Below are 27,058 nucleotides of genomic sequence, written 5' to 3'. Positions count from 1 at the left end.
GGCATAACCCCCCAGACCTACTAACCCCCTTGCCATGCTTCTTCACTTTAAAAGTACAAGGTACCGCAAACGCATTACGCCAGCCCAGCTCAACCTTAACATCCACCATTTCTGCGACTGTGCACTTTGTTTCAGACAAGAAAATTAAAGAGGGATGAATTAGGGACTCCAGCCCTTTGAGACCTCGAACTGTCCAGGAGTTCCCCAGCCCCTGGCAGTTCCATGACAAAACATTCATGACTCGTGATGGGTCGAGTCCGGACCCATCACGGAAGGACGTTCAAGAGTACTAGGAGAAGCTTCTTATGTAGTAGGAATTGAGATAAAGAGAGACAGAGCACAAGGGCTATTGGGATTATCTCAACAAGCCTACATTTCAAAAGTACTTCAGAGGTTTGAAATGGCAACCTGTGCTCATGGGGAGGTTCCAATATCTAAGGGAGATAAATTAAATAAGGATCGGTGTCCCAAAACAAGTGTTGATAAAAGGGAAATGGAGTTTGTACCATATGCTAGATTAGTTGGCAGTTTCATGTATGCACAAGTGTGCACTAGATTAGATCTATCTTTTACTGATGGCATGTTATCCAGGTTTCAATCTGATCATGGACACAAGCACTGGATTGTTGATAAAAAGGTATTGAGATACCTGTAAAGGACTAAGAGTCACATGCTTGTGTATAAGAGTGTAAAGAAGCTTGAACTCATAGGCTTTACAGATTCATACTTTGCAAGCAATTATCCTGCATCAATGAAATCTACTTGTGGATATGTGTATATGTTGGCAGGTGGTGCAGTGGCTTGGAAAACAATGAAACAGTCATTGATAGCCACATCCACTATGCAAGCAGAAATAATAGCCATATATGAAGGTGTATGTGAAGGCCTATAGATCAAAAAATTTCTTTTAGAAACAAACATTTTAAGTAATCTTGTTGATGGAAAACTAAAAGTTTATTGTGACAATGAAGCTGCTGTGTTCTTCAGCAAGAATAGTAAGAGGTCTAATAATTCAAAACATATAGACTTGAAGTTCTACAGTGTGAGAAAGAGGGTAAAAGATGAAGAAATTGATATAGCTGCCGTTAGTACAGATGCACAGCTTGCAGACCCTTTTACCAAGGCATTATCAGTTTCAGCTTTCAAGAAGCATGTTGAAGACATGGGAATTTTGTCTAGTTTGGATTCTTGAGTTCAGTAAGAGAAAAAGTTATAAAGATCATGTTTTCCAATTTCTTAGTTTGAAAGTTTCAATTTTGTTTCAGTTTGCAGTTCATGTTAGAAACAATATTTATTCATGTTTTGATAAATGAATAAAACTCGAGGTATTTTCATATATATTGTTTTAACAACTTGATCTCATTTTGAAAAATATTTGATTGCTGTTATTTTAGTTTGTTGATTATCAGGTGGATGGTTATATGCATATATTCAGTAAGAAGCAAACATATTATCCAATGGTACTTGAGTAAATAATGTTTACATTATGATTTTGATATTCAAAATTTTAATTGGACTATGATCAAGTGTTTACTGCAGAGTGACATACATTATCACTTGACTTCATCATATCAGTTTTATAGTTCATGTGAGGTGCAGAGGTTACTATAAGTGATTTGGAACAAGTATGTTTACACAAGCATGTTTATTTCCAAGTTCTATTTTAGCTGCTACATTCTTGACAAAATTGAATGGATTTTGAGAAATCATATATTTCAATGCACACTTTGGATATTTTCTGGAATGAGTTTTGGTTCAGTTGATATGTAGACAATATTGGTCCAAAGGGGAGATTGTAAAACATTAAGTGGACCAAATATTATCTACATTAAGTAAATAACAAAGTTGATTAAACTTATTACAATAAATAGAAAATATATGAATTATCTACCTAGTTACCTAATGAGCTTTGGTATGTCACTCTTGGGTTAGGAATCCATTTTGATAAAGATAAATATCTAACAGTATGATATGATAACCATAGCATCTTTACATATAACTCACATACGACTCTTTTATGGGAATGCTTATCTAGCTTGTATGTATAGGTGCTTGAAGTCCCTATTCTCTGTGTGACAAAACATTTCAGTCCTGCCTCATAGATAGGAGTTAAACACACAGTAGAGTAGAAGGCTTTCTCGCGTGTGGCAGCTTGGAGATTGGTGTTTGGAGCTTTGTGTTGAATAGCTGTGTTGCTGCTACTGCTCTTGAAGAAATGGCTGTTGTTAATGAAGCAGGTGATTCATTCTTCACTTAATGAATTCTAGTTCTTGTTGTCTTGATCATTTGGTTGTGTTTATGTGTTTTGTGAAATGATCTTCGATTGCTCATTAAGTTAATAGTTACTAGTTCCAATATACTGTATGTTTACCACATTTCTTGTTGAAGTCATTCACTTGTTATTTTGCCTATCTTAACTAATTTTTTTTCATGAGATTGCACGTACGTGAGGAGACGTATTGAATAAATTCTCAAATCTAAAAATGACAAAAATAATCTATGAGTAACTATTGCACCAAGACCTTGTGGGTAAAACTCCTCACCTAGTGACAAAAGTGGTTAAGTTATCTACGATTTCAGTGCGAATCAAATAAGAAGACCAGTTTTTTCTTCGTGTTTTCTACACAATAGTGCAACAAAAATAATAAAAAAGAAACGCGCATACGTACGTATTTCAATTAGGTCGATAGGGAAAACAAAACCTTGTGGAGAAAAAAAAATGTACTTTTGTTCTTTTCGATTTTTTTTTTTTTTTTTTTTTGTGATCATGAAAAATTAAGTAACAAAGAAGATCCCTTGAGGAAATGACGCGTTTGCAAATAACAAAACTAGATTCATTGAAATAAACAAGAATAGGATTAGAGATAATTATACTTTATAAACAAAGAGTGGTGCTATTCACACACATATTTTCTCTATTCACACACCCCCTCTATTTTCTATTACTTTAATTTAATTTTCTTTTACAAATTACCCTAACTACCCTCCCTTGCAATTATGTTTCTTTTTCTTATTTCTTTTTTTCTATGTGGCAAGTCAATCATGAATCAAACATTATTTATACAATAAATCAAATTTTTTTGCTACTAATATATTATGATACGAAGATCTTCCAATTAACACTAATTTTTAGCAGTAAATATGGTTTTGCTCTCCACACTCTGATTATTACGTAAAAAGGTACCGGACCTAATTCAACATTGTGAAAAGCATGCCAATACAATCACTAGTTGGCTATTTTGAGTAGTAGTTATAGTTACTAAACTGCAATGTATAGATGGTAAAAAGTTGGTTCGTATATAAAAATGAAATGCATAAACCATAGTTGGGGCTGCAAAACCGGAGAGTAAAAAGTTGTACATGATCTTACAGTAGCAAAGAGCAAGCTATCCTTATTTCAACACATTTAATTCCTTTTAACTAGAAGCAATGATAAAACTGTCAGCACAAATACTTCAATAATGTATATTGGAGCATGAATTACCCAAATAATTTAGTAGAAAATAACAAAAACCAATGTACCAGTCCACAACATTGCTTCATAAAAATAAAAGCTAATAAATAAGAGTAACTAGAAGCATCAAAACCAATCAACCCTTAATAAAAAACACAAACCCTTGCTGAAACCCACCCCCACAAACAATCACTCCTTATCTCTGATACCCTCCCCCCCAACTCATATTTGTAAAATTTTTCTATGGCAAAATCTTTCGGATTCTAGCATAATATAGTAGAACAAATCATGTCTATAATCATAAGGCTATCATTATTAGGTTGTTATAAAGTTATATAGTTGCTCAATGGATTCAAATACACCAAATAATTTCAGTTAGAATCTTATCAAGAATGATGGATTCAAAGGAACTCGAATGATCACTGAACTCATATTTTTCTTCCATATTTCCATTGCAATCAAGTGTAAAATTTTCTCCAAAGATGGGTCTAAAGTTGTTTGTTCTACTTTGATTGAACTTCAAAGTATCACATTAGAGAGAGAGAGAGAGAGAATAACTATGCTAGAGAAGTTTTTGATGGAAAAAAGAAAAATGAATCGAAAAGAGTTTTGAAGTTTTCTGTGCTTGTGGAAAAATAAGGATTTAGGATTTGAGGATGAGTGAATTGCCAAATAGCCAAAAAAAAAAAAAAAAAAAAAAAACCTTAATTGCAAGAGAGGATAGTTAGGGTAATTTGTAAAAAAAAGAAGTGTGTGAATAGAGAAAAATTGTGTGTGAATAGCACCACTCTAAACAAATAGGAAGAAGATCTTTGTCCTTATTATAAACCTTAAGGATATTTGTCGCATGCGTTCAAAGTCCAAAACAGAATACAGGAATAGCCTAGGGCATATTAGGTGTGACCAACAATTGACAAATCACATCAATATTCTTTCGTAAATTCAATGGTTAAAACCACCTAACATTACTTGGGAATGCAAATTACTTAAACGTACATCTATAGCAATCAATTAAAATTTAGTCAAAAACACAATGAGGAAGAGCTATGGTAAGTAATGTACGTGGTCCACATAAGACACCTTTATTATAATGGACGGTGGAAAATGTTGTTGACAGTGAGAAGGAGAAAGCTAGGCAGTGACGAAGCTCATCGACTCTTATCTAACGATGACAATCAATATTTAGGCTTTAGCCTTTATCATTGACAAAAAAGAAATTCAAAAGAAAAAAAACAAGTTCTACAACATGCATGGAGGGCCCGATACTTCACCGTCCCTGTTAAGCCAAAACATGCACTGGCCCTCACTTTCTTCGATCTCTCAGTTCTCTGCTAATCTCTTTTCCATAATTGGTATAATCAAGTGTTTCATCTAATTAACACTAGCTTATAGTACAACAAAAACTAAGGCTAAATTAAGGGTACAGTACTCTACCTTGTAATGAAAGGTTTCTCATTGCTGAGTAGCACCACTAGTACTGCTACTGTACTGGGTCAAGTGATCCATAGCTGAACCCATTGAAGCTAAATTTGCTGCACCTAGCTCTTGTTGAAAGAAGGGTACACCAGTAACTCCACCTACTCCGAGAAAATCCCTCGTTAAGCTACTCTTCTCGGTCTCATTCACTGTAGTAGTAGAACTACTGCTTGCTAGAGGCAGATTCATCATGTGATTTAGATGATTGATCTTGTTGCTCAAGAATGAAGTCGAAAACAATGACGAAGACCCGTCTCCGATTTGAGTTGAAGGAGATAGGGAGTTGAGCAATACATTGAAGTTCTCATCGTTCTTGTTGTGGCTGTATGGTGAAGAGTTCATGAAGCCAAAGGCCGCCGGAATGACGTCGCTGTTGTTGCTCGTTGTAGATCCCATTTGAGCAGCTTTTTGCAAGAGTGCGGTGGCTGACATGTGACCTAGACTCTGATTATTGTTATAGAAAGAGCTCGAACTCATCGTTCCGGACAAATTTAAATTTGCTTTGGAGTCTTCCTCCTCCTTGTGTCCCCGTGTCGACATTAATGACGACATCGAGAGATTCCCGTTCGTAAATGATGCCTCGGGGAACTTGTTGAGCCACTGGTTCTGTGAGGAAGAGGGTCCGAACATATCCATTGACGACGCCGTTTGCACCATTTCAGGCAAGCCTAAGTTGACTGCAGAGAGGTGACCTGAGCCCGAGAATTCGGGCTGCTGCTGATGTTGGAAGATTGGTAAGAAATGGGGGATGTTCCTCGCTTGTTGTTGTTGTTGTTGTTGATGATGAGGCTGATTATTTGTAATAGATCCATTCATGAAGCTCGGAACATTAATGTTCGTGGCTGTTGAAGTTGAACCAAACCTTGCGCTTTCTTCAGCCGCCAATGCATCACAGAAAGCTCTATGAGTTATGAAGCTATCTTTCCTGTTTTGGAAAAAAATCCACTCAGTCATACAACATTAAATTCAGCTATTTGCGTGCATTTAATGTATATTCTCTTTCAAAATCAATCTTAAACTAGGGAATTTATTGCAAGAAGAATAAGAAATTAACATTTATATATCGTCTCACTCACACAGAAGAACTTGTGTCATGACTGGTTCAGAGAATAGTATTTTTTTCGAAATGGCAGAGACGGGTGTTACCTGGAAAAGAGTGTGCCACAGTCACATCTATACTCTCTAGTCCCGCAAATCTTGCTATGTGCTTTCCAATCTGACTGCACTGCGTACTTCTTCGAGCACTTCTCGCACTTCCATTTTTTCTCACCGTGCTTTCTGCTGAAGTGCTTCTTGATTCCGGTGAGGTCTCCGAGAGCCCGTGAAGGCTCGTGGTGTACGCAGCTCTTCTCGGGGCAGACGTAGACCTTTTTTCTAATCACTTCGAGCTTCGATCTTTGTTTCAGCTTCCATGGAAGGTTGTGGCCGCGTCGGTGAAGTTGCAAGTTCTGGTCCCTCTGGAAGCCTTTGTTGCAGATTTCGCAAACAAATCGGTTTGTGGCCATTAGAGATTTTGGGGACAAAGCTATAACTTCTGCATCTGGATCTGGAAATAATTCAAAAAACTAAATTAAAAAAAAAAAATCTTGATTATAAGTCAAGCTAGCTAATTAATGAAATTAAATACATGCAATACTTGCCTGGAGTTCCGGGTAAATTTCGCTTCCTCTTGAGTGCCGGATTACTCATATTAGGGTTAGGGCTAGGGTTCGGATTTGGCTCCTGATGAAGAAACTCTCCACTAATAGTCGAGGGAACTGAAAGCCCATCTTCCGATGACATCATCTTGAGGCTGGAACTTGCTCAAAACAAAGAAGTAAAACAAAAGCTAGGTAGAACCTATCAGCAAAATCAAGAAAGGACAAAACCTTTAGTGGTGTAGAAGACAATATACAACTAAAATCTGAGAATCAAGCTAAGCTTTTGTGTCTTGGATCGATCCCCCGGTTGAGAGAAGTAGCTAGAAATTAAGAACCCAGAAATAATCAAGGTTTTTGTTTGAAACTCAGAAAAGAAAAACACCAAACAGAAAATAAATGAAGAGAGAATATTTCTTCTCTCTCTCTATCTCTTTCTGTGTCTCCCTCCTTATCTAATACGGCTGCTCTCTCTCTGTCTCTCTCAAAGTCAGCCAGCCATAGACTCAGCTGGACCATTCTCTCCTCTCTTATTCAATATAATAACACTCATTTACACGATGAAATGGAGGTCGAGTTGAAAAGTCCAAAAAAGGAATGAGACTAATGAGTGAAAAGTGAGTTGCCTTTACAGCCAGCAATTGACATGAGGTGAAAAATCATTACGCCATAATTGTGTTAGGACCAAGAATAAAAGGGGAATGCAGAGAAAATAAGAGAGAGAGAGAGAGAGGGTGGTGCCGTCCGTGAGAGGTGAGAGAGTTGGTGGGGCCCACTGCAGACTGTCAGCAGTGGTGACAGTGAGAAGAGAAAGTTGATAATACGAAGACAAGAGATGACTGGTACCGCTTGAGATGTCGACCAGAACCCACGGGACACCAAAAATCTCTCTCTCTATAGAGTCAGTCAGTCTCTCCCTACACACACGAACCTGTACCTCCAACACTGTTATCTAGAAATTCGATCTCTTCTGGGGGCTACTGAGGAGGAGGAGAATCTTTCACGAGTTTGACTGTTCATCGGTCTTACTTGGGGTAATAATTAAATGAATAGGGTAAATCTCACTTTTGGTTTAAATGTTTGATGTTGAAATTTTAGTTTGGCTAGGGTTCCTGGAAAACAAGAGAAAAACAGTAATGGTTAGTTTATCCATTTTTGATCGTCATTGTTATTGTCAATTTTCAAAAATGGTAATTTTGCTTAAGAGACGGGCGAAAGTCCCATTGAAACAGATGTTTAAGGTAAGACAACACCTCTCATGGGCTACTGATCGCTCTAGAGTAGCTAAATAGTAATTGATACAGTAATATAGAATAAAACTATTTCTTGGCTTAGTTTTTAACTGTACGTTTGTGACACATCTCTATTTGAGCTTAATTGGAGGCTATGAATGTTTCCCTCTTCAGCTTCATCTTCATCTTACTCGTGGCGGAAGCAGCAACCTTGAACGCAGCCAATTGAGGTATCCACGTTAGCCTTATTTGTAATTTGTATTACCTGCTGAGCGTCCTTCTTTTGCAGTAAAAAAAGTCTTCATCAGTTTCGACATTTACCTTCAAGCCATGGAACATAATATAACCCAAACAAATCATCACGTAGTCAAAAATCTGTCCCAGCCTTGTCATAAATAACTTCCCTTGTCCCCTCCGAAAAAAAAAAATAAATAAATAAAAATCTTCATCAATCCTTGGCCATTTTCACATGCACCATATTTACGATTAAAGAGAGTTCAATTTTCATATAAGAAATTTGCAATTATATAAAATTATTAATAAATCTTTCGAAGATGGAGGAAGTTTCTCTATTTTGCACCCACTTGAAACTATTCATCAAGGTTTATCCCTTCAATGTGTTGAGAATATATACATCCCACATGAGAAAAATGGGACATTGTCTATAGGTTTATAAGGGTTTGAGCCACTCCATCCATTGTCAATTGGTTTTGGATGTGAACCCCAGATTACTTTATCATGGTATCAGAGCTAGGTCATTCCACGTGTGCATGCCTAACGGCCACACGGGCTCCATGTCACCCAAAAAGTTGTTCACGTGTATGGCTTGAAAATTCGCCACACATGCGGGAGCGTGTTGAGAATATATACAAATTTGCTATTTTAGTTTTCAAAATTAACCAATCTGCTACCTTTTTTTTTTTTTTAATCCTTATCCCACCCCACCCTTACATATATATCAGTGAGAATCGAACCCATGACCTTTACAATGTTGGAATTATAACTTACCAACAGCTAGGTTATATGTAAGCCAATTTGTTATCCTTCAGTCAAATTTACTACTTTAGGCTTTCAAGATTAACCGATATGCTTCCTTAACTTTTTAAAATTAGTCATTTGCAAACTTAGATTTTCAAAATTAATCAATGTTTGGATGGAATAATGGATGAATTAATACGAAGAAATGGTAGTAAATTGGCTAATTTTGGAAACACAAGGTAGCAAATTGGCCGAAATAATACTTAGGATAGCAAATTGGCTAATTGTGAAAATCTAGGTTAACAAATTGGCAATTAAGCCTTTACACACACACACACACACACACAGACACACTATATATATATATATATATATATATATATATATATATATAGACACACACACACACACAGAAATAGGGATTGTAAGAAACAAATCAATCCTCAATAAATAAAAGTTGTTCGTAAACAAATATATACTAGCCTCTTAACACACGCTAACAGTGTCAAATTTTTTTATGTATTTATGTAATATTAATTTGATAGTTTTTTTTTCTTTCAAACTCTTTCAAACTGTTATTGCATTCTTATCCTATTGACCTAGTCGCTCTGCTAGGGTTTCTCGTGAACCTCCCATCTACGATAAAATTTTCCAAAACTCGCAACCTCCAATGGCCAAGGCCATTGTTAGCCTTGTGGCTGGGTGCTTTTGTATTCTTGTCGCTTTCATTCTGGCAGCAGGATGGCCGTCGATACTTGTGAGGGCGCTATCTGGTGCTTCTGTAGAGTCCAGCGAAGTCTTGTCGGTGATGGACTCAAGCCTGAGGCAATGTTTTGGAGCAACGAAGGGCTGGTGGACTACTGAGGCACGAGTGTGGTGTGGGTTTCGACCAGGCCTCTTCGGCTTTCCTTGGCACGAGTCGCCAATCAAGATGGATAATGACCGTGGGGGAGATGTACTGGTTTCTGCTGCAGGTGGGTGCGAGGTCGAGGGAGGTGGTGGTGGTGATCCCAGATGGTTGATTTAGGGGTTTGGTTGGGACTAAGGTGAGGCCTGATCGATTTTCGGTTGGTACAGACTGTGGTCACCAGTGGCGAAGGGCACGATGGCTTCTGGGCTCCTGGCTTTAAAAGGTGCAGCAGCAGCCCTGTTCTTTCCAAATCTAGGACTGGCTGGGCCATCTGGGCGACGAACTTAGGCCTCTTGGCCATCCTTTTTTGGGCTAGGGTTTCAGTTGCTTTGGGCTACCCATTTGTTGTGGGGTTGGCTGGATTGGGTCTCTATGGCCCTAGTTATTGTTTAAATCTATGTTAGGTCGCAAAGAACATAATCTTCTGAGGGTTTTTTTTTATTCTTGCTTCGAAGGCTACTGGTCTTTATTTGAAATAATGGTATGTGAATTGTCTACATGGTGGGTGCACTGGTATTTATTGGGTTCTTGTTATTGTTTTAGGGTACTCTGAGAAACGATTCTTTCTGTCGACCTCATAGGGGTGTTTCGTTTTTGTACTGCTTGTTGAATCTATATAATGGACTGACCTCTTTTGATAAAAAAAAAAAAAAATGTTATTGCATTTATAATGCTATTAAGAAAAACTGCTCCACGTTGTGATTTTTTGTTTTTCATTTTCTGTTTTTTATATTTATAAGTTACTATTCTAAAATTTATACATTAGATTACAGATTTTTAGAGTTTATAAATGGAAGGGTTATTTAGGGTATTTTAAAAATTTAACCTTAAGGTTTGTTTGCACCGTTAATACTGATATATCTATGACAAGGACTGTAAGTAAGCAAACAATCCTCAAACAATAAAAGTAGTTTGAAGACAAATAATTGTATTTCAGTCGACCTCATAGAGGTGTTTCGTTTTTGTACTGCTTGCTGACCTCTTTTGATAAAAAAAAAATAAAAATAAATGTTATTGCATTTATAATGCTATTAAGAAAAACTGCTCCAATAACAAGTGACTCAATCTATCACCAAACACAATTGAATAAACTAAAAAAAAAAACTAGCAGAGTCGCAACGGCGCTCTGAGTATTGCCACGACAGCGGCACACAAGGCGGTGATGGCTTACCGCGTTCTCACCTGGAATTGCAGAGGCATTGCAGGCTGCTATCGACGCAGAGCGTTGATCGATTTAATCAGGCAAGAGAAACCTCACATTCTCTTCCTCTCCGAGACTCTTTGTGATAAAAGACAACTGGAAATTTTGAGAATCAAGGTCGGGTTTGACCAGTGTTTGGGGTATCCGAAAGGGAATGGTTCGAGGGTGTGTCACTGTTATGGCAGAATGATGTTCCAGTCAACGTGAGAAAATATTCCATACGGCATGTCGACGTGACTGTGGGGGTAAGAGGCTCACCTGATGAATGGAGGCTTACGGGTATATATGGTTTTGCTCAAACTGGGGACAGAAGGGCGACTTGGGCTCTGATGCGGCGGTTGGCGGCGGAGATAAATCTACCATGGCTGCTGTGTGGTGATTTCAACGAGATTGTGGATAGCAATGAGAAGTCTGGCAGCGGGGCTAGGAGGCTTGGGCAGATGCAAGCTTTCCGGGAGGCCATTACAGATTGTTCTTTGATTGATATGGGGTTTTACGGCAGCCCGTATACGTGGTCTGATCATCAAACGAAGGAACAGTTAGACCGCAGTTTGTGGAACGTGGAGTTGCGCAATTTGTTCAGGCACTCACGCACTACACACCTTCACCCGAGTTCCTCTAATCATAGTCCACTCTTGATTGATATTTGTAATGACTCTGTAACGCAGACAAGTCGAAAGAGACATAGATTTCGATTTGAACAGTTTTGGGCACGGCATAGTGATTGTGAGGCTGTGGTTCAGAATGGATGGCAGGGGGCTACTGAAGGGGACCTTATGCAAAAGGTTTGTCAGCAAATTAAGAAAACAGGGAAGCAGTTGGCTACATGGCAGCGTAATACTTTTCTCTTTCGACAGACGGAGATGCGAGCTATTAGGGCGAGGATGGATGAACTGTTACAAGCCCCCTTTGAGCTGCGATGAATGTTGAGAAGCAGGAATTACATGGCAGGTTACAGGAGATGTTGACAGAGGAGGAAACTATTTGGAGTCAACGATCCAAGGCACTGTGGTTGAAAGAGGGAGATAGGAATACAGCTTATTTTCATAGAAGAGCATCAAACAGGAGACAACGGAATACGATCAAGAGGTTGAAGAATGCAGATGGAGCTTGGGTAACGGAACCAGATGATATTGAGAATGTAGTGACTCAGTATTATCGTCACTTGTTCTCTACGGAAGGCACAAATGAGGCAGCTTTGGAATTGATTTTGAATACTGTCCATCCAAAGTTACATTTGAGATGAATCAGCAATTATTGGCAGCGTATACAGATGATGAAATTCGAGCAGCATTATTTCAGATGCATCCTTCCAAGGCCCCGGGTCCGGACTACATGTCTCCTTTCTTTTTCCAGAAGTATTGGGACATTGTAGGTAGTGATGTCTGTAGGGCAGTACGTTCTTTTCTGGTTTCTGGAAATCTTATCAGAAAGGTGAATTTTACTCATGTCACCCTTATTCCCAAGGTGAAGGCCCCGAAAGATATGACTGAGTTAAGGCCTATTGCACTATGTAATGTGGTATACAGAATTTGCTCTAAAGTGTTGGCCAATAGATTGAAGAAGATTTTGGGAGAGGTTATATCTCCATTATTACAGAGTGCATTTGTACCAGGTCGGTTGATCTCTAACAATACTTTAGTGGCCACTGAGGTGGCTCATGTTCTGCATAAGAAGAGAAGCGGGGCTGAGTATTTCTCTCTAAAACTTGACATTAGTAAAGCGTATGACAGGCTGGAGTGGAATTTTTTGAGACAGATCCTGTTAAAGTTAGGGTTTGCAGAAGAGTGGGTGGATCTAGTGATGGCTAGTATTCAAACAGTCAGCTATTCCTTCTTAGTGAATGGAGAAGTCCGGGGTTATGTTCGACCATCTAGGGGTATTAGACAAGGTGATCCATTGTCACCTTATCTATTTATCTTATGTGCTGAAGGGTTGTCTTCTCTGATTGAGTTTTTTGCACAGCAGCAATGGATTCAAGGTATCAAGGTTACTCCTACTGCACCGATTTTGCATCATTTATTGTTTGCAGATGATAGTTTTTTGTTTGGCGCTGTAACTGAAGAGGAATGTCAGCAATTCAGAAATATTTTATATGCCTACGCGATAGCTTCTGGGCAGAGAGTAAATCTACAAAAAAGCAATGTCGCTTTTAGTAAGAATGTTAGTATGGACAGGCAATTGTATTTGGCAGATATCCTTGGGGTGCAAACGGTGGATAAACATGAGAAATATCTTGGCTTGCCTACCCATGTTGGAAGATCAAAGACAGCTGCATTTGCTTACTTGAAATAGAAACTTACAAAGAAAGTCGTCAGCTGGAGAGCCAAATTATTAAGCAGAGAAGGTAAAGAAATTCTAATTAAAGTTGTTGCTCAAACTGTTCCAATGTATGTGATGAACTGCTATATGCTCCCTTTGGGTCTCTGTGATGATATGCATCAGTTATGTGCCGGTTTCTGGTGGGGGGATTCAGAGGAGAAAAATAAAATTCACTGGAGATCTTGGGAACGGTTATGTGTTCCTAAGAAGGAGGGTGGTATGGGTTTCAAGAACTTGCATTGGTTTAATAAGGCTATGTTGGCTAAACAAAGTTGGCGGTTGCTACAGAATCCAAATTCATTGATAGCTAGATTGTATAAAGCTATTTATTTTCCTAATGGTGAGTATCTCATAGCTGGTTTAGGGAATACACCCTCATTTTCATGGAGGAGCATTGTGGAAGCTAGGCAGGTGTTAGTTCAGGGCCTCAGATGGCAGGTTGGGAATGGTGAGCATATTGAGATATGGAACCATAATTCGATTCCAGATGTGTACCCCAGAGGGCCGTCTTCACCTCCTCCATATGATGCACCCCGTTTTGTTGAGGAGCTTATTGATCCAATTACTCGGAGTTGGGATGTAAATTTACTTGCTAGGTACTTTACCCAAACTGATATTGATTTGATATTGAGCATTCCATTGACAAGGCATGCACAGAGTGATAGACAAATTTGGCATTTTCACAAGAAGGGTTTCTTTACTACAAATAGTGCATACTTTGTTGCTCGTGATTTGGCTTTGGGTTTAATTTTAGCTCCCCCCCCCACCACTTGTTGATTCTTATAAGGCAGTGTGGAAGGCAACATGGGATGCTAAAGTACCTAGCAAGGTAGCTCTACATGCATGGAAGACAGCGGTTAATATTCTTCCTACACGGGTGGGATTGAGTACTAAAGGCTATAATGGAGAGATGGGGTGTTTATTGTGTCTGCATACTTTGGAAAACAGCTTGCATGTTTTTGCTGATTGTCCATATGCACAGGAAGTTTGGCATAGAGCTGGTTTACAGCTGCCTACTGGGCCGAGCGACAATTTTATAGATTGGTTTTTGGGTGTAATCAATAGTTTGACAAAGGAGCAGATAGCTAGGTGTTTGATGCTCTTATGGGGGATTTGGAAAAACAGGAACAGTCAATTGTGGGAACATAAGAGACAGCATGCATCTGAGGCTGTGTTGCTCACTATGGGTTGGTATGAGGAATTCAAAAAAGTAAATGTGCAGCCAACGGAGATTAGGAGACAATTGGTGACATGGACAAGACTACAAGAGAATTGGGTGAAGGTTAATTGTAATGGTGCATTCCAGCCGGCAACAAGAAAGGGGGGTGCTAGAGTTGTGATCCGAGATGCTAATGGTGATTTTCAAGTTGGTGCTGCTAGACCTCTCCCTTTAGTAACGTCGCCTTTCCATGCAGAATTGATGGCGTTAAAGGAAGGGATAAATTTGGCAGTGGCATTACAGCATGAACAGGTACTGTTTGAATCTGATTGCTCTTTATTGGTTCAAGCTTTGCATTCAACTGAACCAGATTTATCTACAATGAGTATGTTGCTTGATGAGATCAGACTAATGCTGCAAAATCATGGTGGTTATAGAATTAATTATGTACCAAGGGAAGCAAATACAGTAGCTCATGGATTTGCTTCTCAGTAGCTCATGGATTTGCTTCTCATGCCTTAAGAAATAGTGATAGTCAAACTGGTTTCTCATAGCTCCCGAATTTATAAGGGATGCCATTCGAAACGATTGTAATCGTTAATTGATTCAATGAAATTTATTTTCAAAAAAGAAAAACTGCTCCACGTTGTGATTTTTTTTTTCATTTTCTGTTTTTTATATTTATAAGTTACTATTCTAAAATTTATACATTAGATTACAGATTTTTAGAGTTTATAAATAGAAGGGTTATTTAGGGTATTTAAAAAATTTGACCTTAAGGTTTGTTTGCTTTGATATATCTATGACAAGGACTGTAAGTAAGCAAGCAATCCTCAAACAATAAAAGTAGTTTGAAGACAAATAATTGTATTACAATGATTGCAAGTAATTGTGCAATCCTAAAAAAATAACAAAAGTAAAGATAGATCAAAGTATATCAACGAATTAATGTGCGTGTGCGCGTGCGTGCTTGCGTGTGTGTGTACATATAGGGCCCTATGCAATCCTCTTCCTTTTGCATATTGCATCTATAACCCAAGCTTTTTTTTCTTGTTTATGTAAAAGCAGTTGGATCAATGGTCATTAAGCAATGGAACTGCGTGAAAATACAATGGTCTCACCGCCAGCCTTGTCCTCCACCGCGCCGCCGATGACACCACAAAATTGTAATTCGAATTCAAAAAAATTACAGAATTGGAATCTAGAACTAAATACAAAGATGCACAGATGCAAAATCAAACCTAGAAATTGAAGTGATTTGCGGTCAGAGGGGCCATTAACCGTCTGTAACTCAATCTTCTTCTTATATAGAATCAATATCTTCCATTCAATTTCAATTCCACCATCTTAGAAACAAAAAGGTTGGAAAGTTTCCCACATTCTGAAGAAACAAAGAAAAAGAGAGAGAGAGAGAGAGAGAGAGAGAGAGAGAGGTAGACGATAGAAGAAGAAGAGAATCTCCAAAGTAAATTAAAAAACAGTTTTTGTATGAAAATACTATTATAACCCCACAAAACACCTCACATGCACCGTACATGATCAATTTAATAAAGAAGTACGGAAAATAAGACAAGGTATCAAGTTGATTTGTTTTTAAAAGTTTAGGAAATATTTTGATCATTTTTTAAAGTTAGGTACCATTATGTCCGATATAAAAAAGTTTACACACTGTTGTTGATAAAAACTCTAAGAGTTTAGCTGCTCTAAGAGGTGATTTCTAATTCCAAATAATTTGGTTAGGTTTTCATAATTCCTTTAAACAAGTAGGATCTCGAACTAACTAGCTAGAATAACAGTAAGCCACGAACAAACAAAGGATGGCTATAATTCAATTTCCCTAGTCACTTACCTTTGGACAAAGCCTTTACATTAATGGTATGTGCTGTAATTAGCTAGAATAACAGTCAGTATGTTGTCATCGTGATATGCTGAAATGTAGTTTAGTAGAGGATTGTGTAAAGAAATGTAACCTTTCTAAATGAAGAGCAACGGAAAAAGACATTTGGAAGGAGAAGTCGCGTCTCATTCTTTTAATTATATATGTGGTGTGCCAATGGTTAAGCAAATGTATAACGTCTTTAGTTTTTCACCTCAATGACTTAGTTCACTTTACCCATCAAATTGTTCAATAAACCTCTCTCGATGTGATATTTTATCTCAAAAGGTAGGAATTATGAATTTCATTGGTGGACTAATACATCAAAAACTAATTTACAAGTTTATGTAGTAGTAAACTAACTCGTAGCGGAGTCACGTTATAACGCAACAGGGGGTGTATTGTATATAGAAATAGTGAAATTTTTAAAGAAATATATAGACTTTAGAAGTCTGGGTGTATAGACTTTTAACATGTCACACCCCGAATTTTGAATAAAGGGATTCAAATCTGAAACGCGATAACTCAACAAATCACCCAAAAGCTTAGAATTTTTTCATTTAAACTAACCCCCAAAACAAACTGAAACCATAAATGTTAATACAGACTCAATCACTAGAGTCAAATATTACATTACCAAGTGTTTATATAAACACAAAAGCATCAAAGTAAAATGTAAAGCTCACTAAGAGCATATTACAAACAGCAGTACGATAACAAAATAGGCTCTGAACCTAATACTGCTGCAACTACACGTCTCGATCTCAACCCTGGTTGTCCTGACCTGCAGGAATAACTCATACACCATGGAATAGTACACGGAGTTACAAACAACAAACCCGATAAGCTTCTTAAGCTCGTATGAGTAAACTCAAACAAAAAGACTCAACAACACAAGCGTAACAATTTTTCAACTCAAGAATAAGTAAAGCAACCCAAAATCAACTCCACAAATTAGTAAGAACCTAGGTCCCTCATGGACAATAAAAGAAAGGAACCACTTGAAACTCTCTTTTAAAAACGTGTATTCATGAGTCATAAGTAACCCATGTGTTACCCCCATGACATACAATGGCAGACAGACTAGAGCTCTAACTTAATCGTAACCCGTCACCCGGCCGAAGACATGGTATCCGATATATTTGCCTCTGTCACTACTGTGACACCAGATCCGTAGACCGAAAACATTTGAAAAGTCACACAAGACTCAAAATGTTACACCCAAAACTCAAGTACTCTTTCAGCATAATATAATTAACAATTACATGATATATTGCATTCCCGAAAAGAGTAAATGCTCAAAGCAATAACTAGAATAAAATCACAGTTATTATGCTATCTCAATGCCACACCGACAAAATATATTTCACGTAAATATATATATACATAGTCATCCACTCAGAAATGCCACTAATACCAACTATAGTCCACAGCCGCAAAACTCGAGAAAATTATTTTTATAATCAAATATCATTTTACTTATCTATGAACCGTAGCCAATCAAGTTCATATAATTTAAAAAAATATTTATTTCCAAAAAACAATTGAGCAATTGAGCAATTAAACCGAACAATAATGTTACTCGGTTCATAAATGAACCACGTGATATTTACTCACCTCTAAATCCCGCTTGTGTTCTCATACAGCCGAGATATGGTACAGGACACACTCCGTCAATCAGCTAAGTAAAATAAGGTCTCAACTTAGCACACGATTAAGACGAAAGCGGTTACAGTTCGAACCTAGCATTTGAACCGAAAACCAAAGATTTCTTCAATCGAGAAAAAACTTCCTTCGAGACCTCTCAAGGTCTTCGAAACACTTCAAAGATCAATTTCTCAAAATTATAAGACGATCCAACGGTCGGATCCTCATGGAATTGAGAAAACCGAAATTACGTAAATCTAGCATGCTTCGAATAATCACAACATGCTCCCATGATATATCAACAAACTCGTATCGACGAGTAGGTGACAATTATGAAAACAGAACTCGAAAAACTGGCCGGCCGAGCCGCCACGTGCCGCTGGCAGTGGCTGAGCGTGGGCTCCACGCGCCGTTGCAACCCCCAAATTGGGTCATGAAACCTATGCCAAAATGTTCATCTCAACATGTACAACAACTTTCACAACTAGCACAAAGTCTGAATATAAGCCATTTGGTTGGAATTTACCTCGAAAATTCAACAAATCGGTGAAACCCTATAATTTCAAATCCTCAATTCGACCTCCATACTTCAAGTCGTTGCAATCCGCTTGGAGGGAAGCATGTACATCTCCTAGGCATCAAAAGCCCTCAAGAATCAGCGCCAAAGGTGGCTGGAATCGAGAGTTCCAATGATTCCCCGAAGCAGCGCCGCCACTACCCTTCTCCACTTGCTACGCCTTCTATAGCTCGAACCGTGCCACAAAGCTGCCACATACTTGAAGAGGGAGGAGGGATGAAGATATTGGGATCGGTGGAGCGGCCAATGGTACCCAGACGACGGAGTTATGGCTGGACGAAAGTGGGAGGCGATTTCCAGCTCGAGGGAGAGAGAAAGAGAAAGAGAGAGAGAGAGAGAGAGAGAGAGAGAGAGAGAGAGAGAGAGAGAGAGAGAGAGAGAGAGAGAGAGAGCCCGGTTTCTATTTTTGGAAATTAGGGCTTTTTTGCAATTTTTCTGAAATTTTTCCCTTTATACAAAAATGGAAACCTTTTCCATTGGCCATAACTTCTTCATATGAACTTTGATTTTCGCATTTCTCATGTCCACGAACTCGTATTGACACGCTCTACGATTTCTGTGAAGGAAGTTTTCACAAAATCCTAACGTATAAAAAGTCAACCCTTGAATCGAAGCATTCCGAGCGAATAATTGTCTAAAATCATTTCTATTTCTCGATCAATCATAAGAACAAGGCATCGAAACTATAATTTGTACCAATTGGGACTTTTATTAATTTTACACAAAATACAAGAATTTAATACGAAAATCTAGGTCATTACATAGCAGTCCATGAAAATCTAAGTGCATTCAATCAGGATTTTTAAAAGACTTCATGGATTTCACCAAAGTCTAAGGGTATTCAATTAAAACTTTTAAAAATGAATGAAAGTATAGAGACATTCTAAATATCATTTATACTAATGGAATTAGAAAATCTTGGATAATTATGGATTTTGTAGTGTTAAGTATACATATCAAACTCCAATAATTTTCCAATCAATCACCAAACCAAAGATTTGTAAAAGTCTATCCAAGTTCTTCTCTCTGTGTGCGAAGAGGTTGGTCCTCCGGCATCCCTCTTTCTCTTGGTTTTATTGTCTTTTCATTGTAGTTGTTGAACGTGATTATTTTTATTTTTTAATTGTGATACGTGGAACCCTAATAGCAATAAAAATGATTTATGAAACCCTAAAACCCAAATATTGTGGTCTACCCCTAAAACCTTGAATAGTGTTGCTATGAAATATTGAACTGTGTCTTCTTAATTATTATTCTTATCGATTTGAATTTATATTTACGGTTCAAAGAAAGCTTAAAAAATTGAATTTCAATTTATTAGATCAAGACAGTGGCCATTGTATTGTTATGATATATGTTAATTGGCGAAAAAAAAAATGATGAGAATAATTAACATCAACATCAAGTAATCTATATTGTATCTTTATGCTGGTTTGAAATGAGAAATGAGAACATACTAACTGGACAAAGTAATAATCATTCATTTGAGTCAATGCCACTAGAAGAGGCTTGACCATTGAAGAGGCAACGAATTATTATCTTGTTTTGCGTTTAGGTTGCATTGGTTTTGTTTTTTATATTTTATTTTTGTACATGTTGGGAAATCTATAGAAGTCATTCATGATAAAAAAAATATATAGATTTCATAAATCAATAAAAAATTTAAGGCTAAAATCAATGGTTCTAAGCAAGGTTCTAAAAAGCGCTAGGCGCTAGTTGGGCGGTGGACAGGGGACTAGCGCTCAGACACCTAGGCCGGCAGGTGCCTAGGAGGCGACTAGGCGGTTTTGTATTTTATTTTATATTAATTTTAATGTTTATAGCATTTAAGTAAATATTTATTTAGTTAACTATTTTTTTAACTAAGTAGAGGTAGCATTGCCGTAGTATTCAATTATCCAAAAAAAAAAAAGCAGTTATTGAATTATGCTTCTTATTGGCCTGACCACTTTTGTGCCTATCTGATCTTTTTTTTTTCTCTCCTGACTTAATAGCAGCCACACAGTTTTTAATTCTATTGTACTCTCTCTCTTTGAAACAATAAAGTACCCCATGGGAATCCCTTCTCTTTCTTTCTTGCGCAAAACCAGTAGGCAGTAGCCATCAGCTCCACATTCTCTCTCATCTCTCTCTTCAATAACCATTCAAAAGAACTGGAAACCATAACGACAACGACAACGATCATATTCTGACTTTGCGGTTTAGCTACTCTCTCTCTCTCTCTCTCTCTCTCTCTCTCTCGTCAAACTCCATGAAACAACCTGAAAATCTACCTTGAAAGGCCGCCTAGCACCCAACCACCCTTGCCCAGGCACTTAGTCACCTGCTTAGGCCTTCTAGGCGGCTGCCTAACCCCAGTCCGCCCAACAACGCCGATTTGTCATTAGTTGAGTTGGAAAGCCGCGGCCCAGCGCCTAGGCAGCCTGGGTGGCCGAGTTTTAGAACACTAGTTATAAGAAATCAAGAGCAGTCTATCAACTTTTTAAAGAGTCTGTGGACTTTTCAAAATGTCTGTCATTTAAAAAAGTCTGCACAAATTCAAATACAATACAATCCCCCATATGCAGTAGTGGATCACGTTATAATGTGACAGGGATGAAGAAATGTTTAATAAATATATCTAAATGTCAGATTTTTTCTCAAGATGTATATATAGATATTATGGATTCCACTAGTAACTAATACATCAACAAATTAATATACAACTCTATGTGATAATAAATAAACTTCATGTAGTGGTGCCATGTAATAGTATACAGGTTCTCCTCTTCCCTCACCCAGTATTTCTCATATGGCTTCATAAGTAATTATTATGAAAGTTTTTTTTTTTTTTGAAAGACGACAAATCTATTAAAGATAATAAGAAATACAATCGATAGATATAGAAAATACATCAAACTAAAAAGCATAGTAAACAATACAGCAGTAATGCATCGTAAAATAATACCTAATAAGGATACAGATGGATGCAAAAGTGCATCTAAGAAAGCACCAGATATGATTGGGATATGTAAGAAGTTATGCATGCTATGACCAACCATGCAAATTCTATGCATTAAAAAAAGTACGTTGAATAAAGAACAAACTTCTACCTAATTAGTAGCCAAAAAACCAAAGTGATGTGTTTTAAAATGTAACTCACAAGCGCACGAATCGGTTGTAGCATAGAAGTGTGATCAAGGTCGAACCCATGCACAGGGAACGAATGAAACAGGAAAAACTAATTGAACCCAAATTAATTTAACGCTAACCTAGTTGAATAAAAGTTGGATGTGATTTTGCTAAACTTGAAATTTTAAAACAAAACAATTGGATAAAGATTACCTTGATGACGAATAACTAAGGCCGGTATCAGATTCCACCACATTACTCAATAAATCTCTAAGTATTATCTACCAATTCCCAAATTAGGAGTAGCAAAATCAATCTACTGCTTGCATGAAATGGATCTAAAGTAGACTCTTCTTCGCTTCTTACTTATGAATAGCAAAGCATCACATGTACACAAATTTATTGAATCTACAAAAGATGGATCAAACTGTGTGCTAAGCACATATGTGAAACAAGCTCAATCATTTGAATGACAAAAGATCCAAAGGAGTTCATATTTAATATTTTCCAAAGCCAAGCATGGATTAATAAAAGTGACTTCCAAACTACCAACAATGCATGACATTAGAGGGGAAATGAACAAATATTTTATTAATGTATTTTGAAGCAAGAGTCATAGGCATGAAAAACATAACTATGAGAATCGATAGATAAATAAATGAAACTTATTTCATAATGTGGTTTCCTCCTTAACCTTATTTAAGGTAATTAGCAATAATAGTACAAATTGAAAACATGCTTAAAACAATACAGTACATCATACAAAGTAGCTAAAGAAAGAGAAGAACAAAGATCAACAATGTGTCTCTAATTCTCCTATCTCTCTGGCTCTCTCTTATTCTCTTCAAGAAAGTTCTATTTATAGTACAAGTAAAACCTTGATCTTCATTACAGGCTTGATCTCCATGTGAAATTGGCTTGCCTTCGATCCAAATTGTCAAGCTTGATGGCAAATGTCTTTACTCAAAAATTCTTCCATTCATTTTGCTACGTATAGCTTCTCTCTTTATCAATTGCTTTATTGACTACTACATCTCTATACATTGGTTTCAAACCGTATGGCAGCATGTGGACAACACTCTTGGCTATGATGTGCTCTTGCTGGAAATGGTAGTTTTTGAAAGTTATTATGGTGGTCATCTAGGCGCCTTTTTTGTTATAGCGCAAGTCCATGTTTTGGTTGGTTGGGTATTGATTTTCAAAGCCTGGCTTTGGTGCTCTACTTTGGGTTTGATATGTTCTAATGGTTCAGTTGTTGGCTTGGGTCTCTATTGGATGTGATACCGCGTTGTCCAAGGGTTCGATTAGTTATTGACGTTGTCTGCTTGTCTAAACTCTAATGTGAAATTTGGCTATTATGTGTAATTTTGCTTCATTAATAATACTGATGTTTCTTGCTAAAAACAAATCACTTAAAATAACTAGCAATGGTTAGCAGAGTTTTATAAACATTTAGCTATATTTCACTTTTTAAGAGCATGTCTAACAATAATAGTTATTTGGGCTTCACATATGACAGAGCGTTTAAGAAAAAAGGTTGCTTAACATAACAAGAGAGGAGAGAGTGTAGCCCTTTACAACCCTAGTCGTCTTTGGCAAGGTTACCGACTTGTTGTTAAGTGGGTTCCCATTCTTAGGGTCGACGAGTGATGAAGGCAATAATCCTTGCCCTCGACGTCGTCCTAAAAGGTCACGCGCTGTGCAAGGGGCTCCATGGAAAATTTCTATGTCGACCAACGACAGTAGTGTTTACTCGTTTTTATGTAGTGAGGACATGATCTTAGAGTGGATGACCATTTATCAAAGTGGAGGGTCCTTTTATTTTGTGTGCATTGACGGTCAGATTTTGATTCGATCTGATGTTATTCTTCTAGGACTCAAAAGATGCTTCTTTGAGCGTTGAAAAAGCTGCTGATCTAGGGCCAAACTGGATTTTAATTCTTGCGTAGCCTTTCGGACTTCGAAGGCTTAGAGATGCTAATTAAGACCAAATGGTCAACGTGAGCACTTCGAAGGTTCGTTTTGTGGTGGTTATTGGTGGTGCAGGCCGTCGTTTGCGGTGGCATGGTTTAGGGATGAACTTGATCTCATCAGGAAAGAGGCGTTGGTTGGGATTGGCCCTGTTATGGGTATGGTCCTAAGCTTGAGTTGTTTGACTTTTTTGTTGTCTTCCTTAATAAATTACATCAAAGTCTTGTTTACTAGTTACCAACTTTCAGTACCAATGCCTAATACCATAGAGTACTCAGGAATGCCCTTCCTAGCTCCATCCAAAATTCCAAATAGAGTAATTATGAACGCTAAAGATAGTATGTTCCACGGGTTTCATAGTTGTGTAATGTTTGATTTAAATTATCATTTACCGTCCCCACGTTCACGTTCCTAACAAACAAGAGAACGTTGACCTTGTTTCAGACATAGAAAGACAAAAACCCACCTAGGATTCGATCTCCGTCAATCTTCACATAACATGACATAACCGAGTCGATTGTAACAAGGTTCATCATCCCTATATAACAGCAGATCGATAGAGTTCGAGTAGAAAGAGTATGACGGAACAAAGTAAGACCTGGGTTTCATCGGGGATGTTGTCATCGAAGGTAATGAAACCTACCTAGCTTTTCCATATAATTATACTTTTCGAGTCTTTAACTCTAATATATAGCTATCTTCTAATAACCAGCCAAGCAAAATTGATGGCTTTGGATTAAATAGAATAAACAAAAGTTCTTGTAGCTTAGTGCCCAATTCATTAATTTGAGTCAAATGGATGTCGATAAGTTTGATTTCCCATGAAATTTAATATTACTAAGTACCTCATGCACGTAGACCAGCCTAACTATGAAGTAGGTGAATTATTTTTGCATGCATGCAATAATATGATCGAAGACATAGTTCCTCTTTAAAGAGATTTAGTTGGTTTTGGGTTGCTTTCATTACAGTCGCAAATGATCGTGTATGCTTCACGTTATGTAATTGACTCAAAATTTTGCGTCTTTGAGAGTAGCGACTTATATCAGAAATATAAGACATCGTTAACAAAGTATTGCACCGAACTACCTATAAACTAATTATATTTGAGTCAAATGTAAAGGAGAATGAATATTACACTCCCAACTCCCAAGTTATCCACACTTCTTTGTTTTTTTAGAGTTAAATTCACACTCCCAGAACTATGTCTTTTTTTTTTTTTAAATGGATTGTGAATTATAAAAAAATGAGCATGTATATCATTCTCCAATGTAAAATTATATAATCTTCGACCGTAGTTGAGACTTGAGACATATCAATATTTATAAAAGAAAGGAAAAAGTTACTTTTGGGTCTACATCATATGGGGTAAAGTGATCTTGATCGTTGATCGTCCGTACAACAATTGCATGTAGTCATTTTGAGCATCGTTATCATTGTTGGTATTGCGCTCATCATCATTGCAGCCTCTATATATGATAATGAGTATGTAGTTTAATTAACTCACTTATTTAACTCATCGAGTATGTAGTTTTGGAAAATGCTTTATAAGACAGCGACCAATCGTGCAAACAAGGAAAGTATTACCGGCAGGAATTATGATATATAATGCTAATTAGTGTTCATGTTGGGAAGCTGTGGACACGTGTACAGCTTCTCTATTGCTTAACATAAGCTTGGTTCGTGGAAAACTATGTTGTTGGAAATATTTAAGTGTTAAGAGGATCATTTCATAATCCGATTTAAGATTTAGAACCACCCAAGACAATGATGCATGCAGTGACAATAGAAATGTTTGTCATTATCGGACTGATTCCAGCCAGAGTCCCAGCCAAATTTAAGCACCAATGCTGGGTTGAAAAACATGCAGTAAAATATTTAGTGTTTTTACTGCCTCTACAGCAGTGATAATTTCAAGCTAACAATGAAAAAGAAAATCACTACAGTAGCCACCACCACATGAAAAATAATTTAACTATTGTTTTTCATTTGATAAGAATAATTTAATTTAACTACTGTTAAGTAATAAGTATTGTGATTGATCCACGATTTCTGGGATGTAGGACCCACCCAAATATGCATGAAGGGAAATATGGTTATTAGGATTAGGATTTAGGACTTTTTTTTTTTTTTTCCTTTTAATTTTATTTTTACTTATTGTTTGAACATAAGAAACATCATAAGTAAGAATGGATCAAACTCTTGTAAAGAGCATTAGGGCACCAGGTAAATTGGATTTTGTGCGAATTCCGGAACGACATGATATGATATGAAATGAAAGCCTCAATCCCAAGCGGTCATGTCTTGCAAATCGCCAATCTGCATGTGCCACATCTTTTTCTGCTCCACTTCAAGTTTCTCTCTCTATCTCATTTTTAGTATTCTTCATAAGCATCATGACATACATGGCTACAGCCGTGTTTTCCTGGTCAGCAGTTGATCATGGGGAATTTGGTCACTCACCGTCCGATTGAAATCGGACGGTTGACAGCTAAGTGATGAAATCTGAGATGAGAGCTGTCAACCGTCCGATTTCAATCGGACGGTGAGTGACCAAATTTCCCATGGTCAGCTGCTGACCAGGGGAACACTGCTAACTACACTAGAAGAATAGTGTTAGCTTAAAATTCACTATTGGTTCATCTTCTAATAACTTAAAATTCTTGATGTACGTGCAATGGTCATCTAATAAAGTTATGCTACATTATTAGTGGTAAAAGAAAACAAACAAATTACGTAGAATCAGTATAATTCAAGAGAACTATTCTTACACCATGCAAGATAAATAAGATATACTCATGAGATTCTGGTATTGCCAGTTCATCAGCTGATTTCTCCTCATCTGTAATACATGTTCGGTATATCCATAATGCACATTAACTACATGCTAGTTACATGTAAAAATATTAATTGGCGTAAAAAGTTCATTCTTAATTTATAAAATTAAGAGATAAATTACATCGAATTGAGACTGTACTCACCAAATTAATGCTCTATTTTAAAATAAGTATTGCCAAGGAATCACTCAATCCAAACAGGTTGGTTCGAAGAATGTACTTCCAATATGTAAATCCAAATAGGTTGCTGTCCCTCGTTCCTTTTCTTTGAAGAGTTCAAGTATTTACGTGAGAGAGGGATCAACACTTTGTTAACTATCTTACCTAATGTCGGTATCTGCATGAAAATGCACATATATATAATGCCTCTTCCACAAACATTGCTTTACATTTCCAACTGTTTTGCTTGATATTATCGTTGCTTCTTTTATATTCCTCCAATCTCCAATAACACTTCTCTCTCAATTCTCTGTTTCCATGGAGATAGAACCAACCTTTAGTGCTTCACCTAATTTCCAATTACCTCCTGGTTTCAGATTCCATCCATCTGATGAAGAACTCATTGTTCACTACCTGCAAAGAAAAGTCACTTCACGGCCACTTCCAGCACACTTGATCACAGAAATCGATCTCTATAAGTATAATCCATGGGAGCTACCTAGTCAGTTCT

General features: G+C 37.3%; 3 protein-coding genes across 3 annotated transcripts; 2 read left to right on the top strand and 1 right to left on the bottom strand.

Annotated features, from left to right (window-relative positions):
- The first annotated feature begins 400 nt into the window (after positions 1–400).
- Positions 401–1,192, top strand: LOC133730504 (secreted RxLR effector protein 161-like). The gene is made up of 3 exons (XM_062158082.1): positions 401–637; positions 686–872; positions 972–1,192. Exons 1-3 carry the CDS (start codon positions 401–403, stop codon positions 1,190–1,192), a joined length of 645 nt encoding a protein of 214 aa, XP_062014066.1.
- Positions 1,193–4,436: 3,244 nt separating this feature from the next.
- On the bottom strand, positions 4,437–7,069 carry LOC133732848 (zinc finger protein BALDIBIS-like). Its single transcript, XM_062160446.1, has 3 exons — positions 6,571–7,069; positions 6,077–6,476; positions 4,437–5,855 (listed from the first exon to the last, which is right to left on the bottom strand). The coding sequence occupies exons 1-3, from the start codon at positions 6,713–6,715 to the stop codon at positions 4,907–4,909; spliced, it is 1,494 nt and encodes a 497-aa protein (XP_062016430.1). The 5' UTR covers positions 6,716–7,069; the 3' UTR covers positions 4,437–4,906.
- Positions 7,070–13,276: 6,207 nt separating this feature from the next.
- On the top strand, positions 13,277–14,864 carry LOC133730503 (uncharacterized). Its single transcript, XM_062158081.1, has 2 exons — positions 13,277–13,789; positions 13,965–14,864. The coding sequence occupies exons 1-2, from the start codon at positions 13,277–13,279 to the stop codon at positions 14,862–14,864; spliced, it is 1,413 nt and encodes a 470-aa protein (XP_062014065.1).
- Positions 14,865–27,058: the final 12,194 nt, after the last annotated feature.

The sequence above is a fragment of the Rosa rugosa genome, chromosome 2, assembly GCF_958449725.1.
Source record: "Rosa rugosa chromosome 2, drRosRugo1.1, whole genome shotgun sequence".
NCBI lineage: Eukaryota > Viridiplantae > Streptophyta > Magnoliopsida > Rosales > Rosaceae > Rosa > Rosa rugosa.
This window is presented reverse-complemented; position numbering and strand designations above follow the sequence as displayed.